Raw genomic sequence first — 9688 nt, forward strand, 5'->3', positions numbered from 1 at the left:
AAAAAAAAAAAAAAAAAAAAAAAGAATTGGAGGATTTTGAACAGAATAATGAATGAAATAATGATTTATATTTTGAAGGATTAGTTTTGCTGCTATATGAAGAACAGTCTGTGTATTATAGGGTGTGGGGAAGTGAAGACAGGCAAAAGTGGAAACAGGGAGGGAATGACCCAGGCAGGAGACATAGGTGTTAAAATAGTATGGGCTGTGTATTGAAAACTGCCTAGAATTGTGGTATATATAGTTATATTTTTGAGATGGAGTTTTGCTTTGTCGCCCAGGCTGGAGTGCAGTGGCACAATCTGGGCTCCCTGCAACCTCCATCTCCTGGGCTCAAGTGATTCTCCTGCCTCAGCCTCCCACGTAGCTGAGACTACAGGCATGTCCCACCATGCCTGGCTATTTTTTTTTTTTTTTTTTTTTGTTTTGTAGAGACAGGGTTTCACCATGTTGCCCAGGCTGGTCTTGAACTCATGACCTCAAGTGATCTGCCCTTAGCCTTCCAGAGTGCTGGAATTACAGGTGTGAGCCACCGTGCCTAGCCCAGATGTTTTGAAGATAGAACCAACAAGACTTGTTTGCTGGACATACAAGAGAAGAATTCTGAATGGTTGGATAGTGACTTTTACTGAGTTGTGGAAGAACAGAACCCAACCAGTTTTGGAGAGAAAAATAGGTGTCATGGACACACTAAGCTTAAAATCCCTTTAGATGTGCAAATCAAATGGAGATAAGACAGTTGCATAGTAGGTGTCTGGAGTCCCAGGCAAAGATGCAGTTAGAGATAGAAATCTGGGGTTAGTGCTGCACAGGTGATGAGAGCCATGAGATTTGATGCAGACTCCTAGAGCATGAAGACTGAGTCCTGGACACCCTAGAAAAGAATAAGCCAGTAAAGAAAGGCTATTGAGAAACAGTGGCCAGTGAGCCTAGACAAGGACACTGGCATCTTAGGGGCCAGGTGAAGGAAATGTTTCCAGAAAGGGAGGAGTCAATTGTGTAAAATGCTTCTGTGGTAGGGTAAGAAAGAATTGACCAACCGTGAGTGGTGGTGCATGCCTGTGATACCAGTTAACTGGGAGGCTGAGGTGGGAGGATCACTGGAGCCCAGGAGGTTGAGGCTGCTGTGGACGGCAGGGACTCTTTCTTAAAGGTTGTCTAGAGACTTTTTACAGTTTGGGTGTGATAAAAGTAAAAACCCCGTTAAATGGTTCAAAAAAAAATGGGAGGGAGAGGAAGTAAAGATAGCATATGGGCACCTTAAGACATGTCACTTTGGAAAGCAGAGGAAGGGGAAGGAGGAGGCGGATGTGGTAGTACCACGGGCAGTTTCGACTCCTTTTGAATATGACAGCATGTGTGTATGCTGATGGGACATTTCTGGCATAGGAGAGAAGAAAGGTGCTAGCAGAGGAGGAGATGAGAACAGTATTTCACTGCACCAGCAGGGCAGGCAGAACTGGAGGTGGGTTTTATGTGGAGGGTCGAAGCAATCCCACTTTCAATGCTTCTGATTTTCTTAGAAGTAAAGGGAGGGAGATGGGTAACTGTTAGAGACAGGGGAGATGGGAAATAGAGAACTTGGAGAAGGGGAGGAAGTATGGACCGACACCCAAGTGGGGTTGTGGCTCAGGTGCAGGGCAGGGCAGGCCTGGCCCTGTGGACAGTCATGGGGCTTCCTCTAGACCCATTTCCCTAGCACTCTTCATGTAGTTGGGCTGCTTGGAGAATGATTTTCAGTCTGTTTTTAGAGTGGTGTTAAAGGCACACTGCATATAAGTGTATATAAATTCTTAAATGCTGGCCGGGCACGGTGGCTCATGCATGTAATCCCAGCACTTTGGGAGACCGAGGCGGGCAGATCACAAGGTCAGGAGTTTGAGACCAGCCTGACCAACATGGTGAAACCCCGTCTCTACTAAAAATACAAAAATTAGCTGGGTATGGTGGCGTGTCCCTATAATCTCAGCTACTCGGGAGGCTGAGGCAGGAGAATTGCTTGAACCCGGGAGCTAGAGGTTGCATTGAGCCGAGATCACACCACCGCACTCCAGCCTGGACGACTAGAACGAGACTCTGTCTCAAAAACAGAAAAAAAAAAAAAACTTAAATGCTGACACTAAGATTGGGATCTTGTTTTTCTTATCTATTGCCTCATCTTAATATAAGTACTAAAACTCCATTTGTTTGGGTGTCTTCCTATTAATCAAGATTTTACTCTAATAATAGCACGTGTAGATGTCTCATTTCCAGAACATGGTTAAGGAATTTTCAGCACAAATTATTGCTTGGAGACCATGAGGACTAAAGGACTGTACTTTTTCCTTCATCCGCCAATGTTGTGGGCTAAAGTTTGTTCATTTACAGGGATCAAACGATGTAGGTGAGAATTTGTTGGAAGCCTCCGCACAGCTTCCGCCCGACACTTTTGCTTGACCCTGCTTCCCCCAGATGACCTGCATGGTGCTAAATCCAGTGGTCAGTTCTCATTCTTCATCTTACGTGACCTGGCAACAGCATTTGACAGAGTTGATCACTTTTCCTCCTCCTTGAAACATTTCTTCCCCTCAGCTTCCAGGATACCACATCATCTTGGTGTCTTCCTACCTAACTGGTCATTCCTCTTTAGCATCCTTTCCTGGTCCTCCTCTTCAGCCTCTTGAGAGTGCCCAAGGTGGGATTCAGTGATCTCCTGTCACTGTCCTTAAATAGCATCTCTGTGCTGATTTACATCTCCAGCCAGACCTCTCTGTGGAGCTTCAAGCTCCTGTAATCCAGCTGCTCATTCAGTAGCTCCACTGGTTTTTTGTTTTTTTTTTTTTTTTTTTGAGATGGAGTCTCGCTCTGTTGCCCAGGCTGGAGTGCAGTGGTGTGATCTCGGCTCACTGCAAGCTCCGCCTCCTGGGTTCACGCCATTCTCCTGCCTCAGCCTCCTGAGTAGCTGGGACTACAGGCGCCCGGCTTAATTTTTTTGTATTTTTAGTAGAGACGGGGTTTCACCATGTTAGCCAGGATGGTCTTGATCTCCTGACCTCGTGATCCACCTGCCTCAGCCTCCTAAAGTGCTGGGATTATAGGCGTGAGCCACCATGCGGGGCCTCCACTGGCATATCTTAAAAGACATTTCAAACATGACGTGTCCAAAACCGAACAGCTGATCTTCCTGCACAGCCCTGCCCCACCCATCGTTTTCCTCACCTCAGCTGATGGCAGCTCCATCCTCACTCTGACACCCCACATTGACTCCATCCTGAAATTAGACTCTTCCACTTCTCAAAACCTTCCTATTTTACTATGAATACAAGCCAAGCTGGCCATACCTTGCCACTGCAAGCTCTGCGTTCTTCTCACTTCCTCCTGGCTCCTTCCACCCTCCCCAGGTCCTTGCTGCTACTGGATCCTGCTGGACCTGCCCCTCTGGAGGCCCTTGGCACTGCCTGGAAATCCCCACCCACCCCCCATATCCGCTCAGCTAATTCCCTCATCTCCAAATCTTCATCCAGATGTTAACTTCGCAATGAAAACTACCCTGGCTAATCTGCTTAAAATTACAACCTGACCATTAAACCCTACTCCCTCCAGACTTTCTCATACACAATTCTGTTTCCCTTGACGCAGAGCAGTAATCACATTCTAACGTTTTCATTTATTTGCCTTTCCCTGCTCAATGTGTTTCAAGCACCAAAAGCAGTGCCTGGCACCTAGTAAGCGCTCAGGAAATCTATAAATATATGCTGCATGGAGTATATGCTTGCTGTAAAGAGTGGTCTGTAACTGCGTCAAGAAAGCACCCTAATGACAGGCAGGAATGGGAACTTTAAAGTTGTTTTAAGTTTGGAAAAGGTTTGACCACGCATGATGCATTCAAATGTCCACCTGGATTTCTCTAAGCTGCTGCATTCCCTCATTGATCATCACGGATAACCTAATAGAAGTCTCCTATGTGTGTCCTGTTTTAAAAATAAGCTGTTCACTGAAGATATTGACATTTTATAGCAGATAGTTATTATCTAGTGCAGCATATTTTCGTAGATATTTGTTTTCTTTCTTAGCAGATATCTAATATTAAAGGAAAGAAAACATAAGGCAGATTCATCTGACTGCTGAATTCTGTGCTTGGGAACTCATTTTCTCTCACGTTTTTCCCTAAGGAACAACATCAAGCTTTTTTGTATCAGTTAATGCAACATCACCACCAGCAGCACCACCAGCCTGAACTTCAGCAGCTGCAGATCTCTGGACCAACACAAATACCCATCAACAACCTTCTTGCAGGTACACAGGCACCCCCACTTCACACAGCTACCACCAACCCATTTCTCACAATCCATGGAGATAATGCAAGTCAGAAAGTAGCAGTAAGTATGTTTTCCTTACTACATCTAATGAAACAAGAACTGTATTGAATAATCAGAGATGATCGTTTTCCAGCCTAATTTTGTTCCCCTGATCATTTCTTCTTAAAACCTGTTGCTTTTAGCAGATGGATATTATAGGCAAAGGATCTAAGCCAATTTATACATCCCCTAAGTGTATCAGTTTGAATTTGCACATTAGGTTTTAAGGCTGTTTTATAATTCAGCAATTTTCAAGATGACAGTATATTTTAGTTAGCAAGTCATATGGGACAATCAAATCAAAAGACAATGGTTGGTGCTTTCTGAGAAGCTTTGTTTAGTTATAGAACCAGTCTGTGTAACTTGAAAATATTTTTATTTTACTCTAAAGTGCTTTTTACTGATTAAGTATATTTATTACCAAGATTCATACATACATTTTAGGGCACACAATCCAATTACTCTACCAGATTACTTTAGAGAAAGTAAATCAGTCACATCTGTAATGGAATTCAAATTTTTAGTTATTTTCATGTAAGTGATGGCATCTTACCCTTTCAATGTGAAAGTTAAATTAAAAATGGATGCAGGAACAGTATTCTACACATACAGGAGAACCCATTTTAAGGCCGTTTCTTTCTATTAATTCTCCCCTTCAATTAGATCTACTTTACTGGAATATAAATGTTTCCCCTAAATTCCAGTTCAGGGCAGAACCCTGTTAGAGGAAGGCTATGGGGATGTAGAATGGAGACTGGACATCAGGAAAAGGAAGAAGGGAGAGACTGAGGTGGGAGACTTGGCAAATGAGTGTTCAAAGTTGCAGTGTTTGCTGTTTCCCGTTACTTTGAAAATTTTTGTTTACTGTGCTTTTAGTCTTCAGAAACTTTAGTTTGTACTTAGTAATGAGAATTATTCAAAATAGAGGATTGTTTTTCATGAACTCTTCAGTGCTTTCTGTTTGCCCTCTTGTCTCGCCAACTTCCTGTCATCACACACGGCATTTACCTCTCCAGTGTTCTGCTGACATGGGCAATTTTCAGTGATTCTGTATTGAGTTCTTTGGTAGCATTTTTTCCCCTTGTGTTTCACAATTTTTTTCTTGTGTTAAGAAATGCACTAATTACAAACTTTTCCTAGGTTATACAATATGAAATGTATTTAATGGGAAATCACAGTAATTTAATGAGCTAATAGAGGAACACAGTGCTGGGAGGTGCTGTTTGCTCAGTACCCTGCTATGTGCCAGGGGTCCTTGCTAGATACCGTGACATCTGTGATTTCAGTCTTTACAGTAATAAGAGGCTGTAACTCCATTTTTTATAGATTAGTAAAAGGAAATGCAAAGAAAGCCCAAGGACAAATAGCAAATGTGGAATCACAGCCCATGACTTTCTTAGCCCATAAAAATTTTGTTCTCTATAGTACCATGTTACTTTTGTGGAAAAGTTGATTTTGGAAGATGAATTCTGCATTCATTCTTTAGAAGTTCTGTCCCTCAGATGGGCCCACCTCTTTGGTCTTTTTATACTGTTGAATTTAATGTTTTTGAAGTATTTGCTAGTAAATTCATGTCTATATATTATGTTGCAAGTAGGCTTGCCAACTTAAAAGAAAAAAGGGAATAACTTTCTATACCACATTTTATCTCAGTTTCAAATTGGGAGGATATTATCAAAAGTTGATTTAGCTAACGCGTCTGCTCTTTTGTTTAACTGCAGAGACTTAGTGATAAAACCGGGCCTGTAACTCAAGAGAAAAGTTGACACCTGAGAAACATCTAGAAATTGCCTGTCCTGCTGTTCTAGCACTTCATCTGGCTGCCTTTGCAGTCCTTTTACTACAGCTATGAAGAAACGCAACAAGAAACTTAATGCACAACAAAGGATTAATTGCCGCAAGGACATTCTTGTAAGGCTTTGATTAGTTTTCTTGTTGCTTTGTTGCACTGAAATGGAATTCCCATGCCCCTACCCCTTACCCCAATTTTTTGAACATGGAAAGAAAATTTAATACGTTTTTAAAGTGACATAATTTACACGCAATATGTTTATCAACTCGAGAATATAGTTGGTACACAACTAGGTTTATAAATTGGAGATACGAATAGCAAAACTAAAATACTTGTTCCATTTACAAACTACTTGATTTTATTGTACAAGTTGAAATATGCTCTTTTGTTTGGGTTATAGTATGCTTGCTCTAAGTCAAATTCCAAGGAACTAATTTCTCCTGGAGTTCCATTGATTCAATATTACAAATATATAGCGCATCACCTGGGACTTGGCAATCTTTGTTAAAAAATATTTCCTTTCTAATGGGATTTAGCCAGTTTTGGTAATCAAGTTAGGATGGTAATGTCTGCATCTGCTAAAGGTAATTTTCTTTTGAGAATTGCTTTCTTTAGTGTTAAGAGCTACTCATATTTTAAAGAAACCTTGAGTTAACTGAGTTCTGAGGCTGCTGGGGGAACCAGATCAATTCAAAGCGAAATACTTCTTTCAGAAAGGGGCCACTCTGGAAAGTGCTGGTGGGGTTTGCCCTTGATCAAGTGCCTCCATTGTGCTGCAAGGGCTCTAGACAGCAGGGTGGGACAGTCAGTCCTCCGAGCAGCAGGATCATCCCTTCACACCTGCAGCCTTCCCATGCTTCCGCCTTTATTCAGAACTTTCTGTGCCACTGTAGATAGCTCAGGCAAAACTATTACCTGGGTATTTATCCACTAATGAGTCACAAGAAAAGGAGTGGATTTGGTAAGAATAGAGAGTTGTTTTATTTTAACCACTTCCCATTACTGACCATTAAAACAAAAGCTCACCACTAGAGTTCCTGAAAACAGGTGAAACCTGTATGACAGCCCTTCCACTTTGGGGAGCCACGCTTTTGATGTGACGGTATCGCGGAGTGATCCACCACGGGGGATGTAATCACCAAACTGTTCTTCGGTGTGTGAATTATTAGTGGAAAAGACCCAGCTGTAATTAGACCTCCACTGTGTACTTAGCTGGAAGAACATGTTAATTCTGCAATATGTCTCTTGGTTAAACATTGCACAGTTCTTACCTCATTTCTGTAAATAAAGTTTTGTGAATCTGTTTTGTATTGTGAAAAATTCATAAGATAACATTGATATTTTGATTTGTAATATTTCTAATCGGTAGATTTAATTGAAAAGTAAAATTAATTTATTTTATATGTTCAGGGGAATTTTAAAGTCAAGTATTTTGTAGATAATTTAAAAAATCAGTGTGGTTTATTTTACTTATTTAACCCACTGGTTGTTATTCTGTAACAGTTTGTATAAATGGTAAATTTTGAATGTGTTGTTATTTTACTTAGATGTAAAATTCCACATGTATTAAAGTGTACAAAGTTTTGTTAATAAAATTTAATAATGTTTATAACTCCATGCCATTCTCATTTGGAGAGGATGGAGGGGGTAGGTACACCCATGTTGCTTCCTCAGGGAATCTTGGCCTGTGTTTTGTGTTTGGAGCACTGGTACATTGCCCCGGAGTTAATGGAAACTCTCATGAGCAAATGCTATACGATGTGCAAGGCATTCTGTAAAGTAATGTGCAGTACAAACCCACCTCGGGCTCAGAGATCTTCGATCATCCTCAGATGAGAGGGAGAGTGTAGAGGGAAATAGCCTTGGTGGAGATAAAAGGAAAACAAAGTCCAGATGAGATAATTAGAGCCCATTGATAAAGCAGTACTCACACTTGGTAGAGATTCGATTCCTGTTACTTATACAGTTAGCTTTAACTAGAGGCATTCCATGAAAGAGAAGCCCAATCTATTTAGTGGTCTTCGTAAGCATCAGAATCATCTGTGGTGCTTTTCAAAAATATAAATGCTCAGACTTTATCCCAGACTTAATTGAATCCGAACATACTGATCTGTGTCAAGTGCTCCTGGTAATTAAGAGGCAAGTGAACAAGAAAAACTGGTCCTAGGCTGTAAACTTTATTTAGGAGTGGGTTTTGGGTTCTTGGTGATTTTTTTTTTTTTTTTTATGTACATGAAAAAATTATGATTCTAGAAATTCATCTGTCTCCCAAGGTGAAGGATTACCTTCCCTCTAGAATGACAGGTGACTCATCCATCAATTCCTGTGAGTTTAGTTTGTTAACATGCGTCCTTTGGCTTGGCTGCGTGTTTGTAAGCGTCTACTTCTGTAGCTCTCTGGCTTCCTGGAGGCTCCAGGACATTGACCTCGTCATCCTGCGTTGCTGCCCTGCAAGGCCCTGGCAGCTGCTGGTTCACATGTGCGCCTTGTGTTCTGGGAAGGGCTCTGAAGAGCTGCTGCCCTGCTGGTGGCCGAGCCTTGAAGAAGGTCGACACTGACTGGTTGCCGTCTGCACTTCTGTGCTTTAGTCCTGTGGATGTGCAGTCCATGTTGTGGGTCAAGATCAAGCACTGGGCCAAGACAGAAAAGCCAAGTCGTTGTCTTAGGCTGTCTACCAAGCAGAAGGGAAAGATGATCCCATAATCCTCAGAATAGGCAGGAGAGACCTTTGGAATTTGGAAGGGAGGCACTACCTTACAATGAAATGTAATTTTGCTTTCATAAGTGGATTATGTACCTAGGTTTTAAAAGAGATGGTCTCACTCTGTCGCCGGGCTGGAGTGCAGTGGCGAGATCATAGCTCACTGCAGCCTCAAACTCCTGGGCTCAAGCAATCCTCCTGCCTCAGCCTCCTGAGTAGCTGGCACTACAGTTAAGAGCCAGCGTGCCTGGCTGTCTGGGTCATGTCCTTCCAAGTAGAAATCTCAGACAAATAATGTTCATCTTAGTTTTACTTGTTGAAAATAAAACATCAATGATACCATCTTTTCAGATAAACTAGGCTTTTCAGAATGAAATGGGGTGAACTTGTATAATTTGGAAGTCATTTTTTAAATAATTTGTTAAAATTCATGTCAATTGTTTTTCCATTCCCCAATTTGTTATTTGCAACAAACGAAATGTCCTTTTCGCACCACTTACTAATTTTTGCAATTCAGTAAAATTTATGTAAAATGGAAGTTTCGTTTGTGACTTAGGTCACAGTTCAAGTTTGGCAAGTCTTTCTTAAGGGACAGACTCCCCATTGAGGTAAACGAACAGGGGCACACATGTCCCTTCTAGCTGTCTGACATATCTCAGCCTCAGATCCCTGGCTGCATCAAGGTCTGGAGGTCCACAGTCACATGTGGAGTAGACAAAGTGCCCATTTTCCAAGTGTGTGATCCACATCCACCTCAGGGCACTGGTGACACTTTTAGGTGTTAACATTAACCTATTTAAGTAATAAAAATTAGCATGACCACTTTTTTTAAAATTTGAGACCAGAAAAAAAAAAAAA

General features: G+C 41.6%; 1 protein-coding gene across 1 annotated transcript in view; it reads left to right on the forward strand.

Moving 5' to 3' along the window:
- The window catches only part of MLLT10 (MLLT10 histone lysine methyltransferase DOT1L cofactor), a 249797-nt gene extending 242056 nt beyond the window's left edge, over positions 1–7741 (forward strand). The window contains 2 exon segments of the mRNA XM_017869231.1: positions 4152–4358; positions 6059–7741. Of these exon segments, the coding sequence (XP_017724720.1) occupies positions 4152–4358; positions 6059–6103 (252 nt within the window). The 3' untranslated portion in view covers positions 6104–7741.
- Positions 7742–9688: the final 1947 nt, after the last annotated feature.

The sequence above is a fragment of the Rhinopithecus bieti genome, unplaced genomic scaffold (genome assembly GCF_001698545.2).
Source record: "Rhinopithecus bieti isolate Rb0 unplaced genomic scaffold, ASM169854v2 scaffold_3043, whole genome shotgun sequence".
In the NCBI taxonomy this organism is placed as follows: domain Eukaryota; kingdom Metazoa; phylum Chordata; class Mammalia; order Primates; family Cercopithecidae; genus Rhinopithecus; species Rhinopithecus bieti.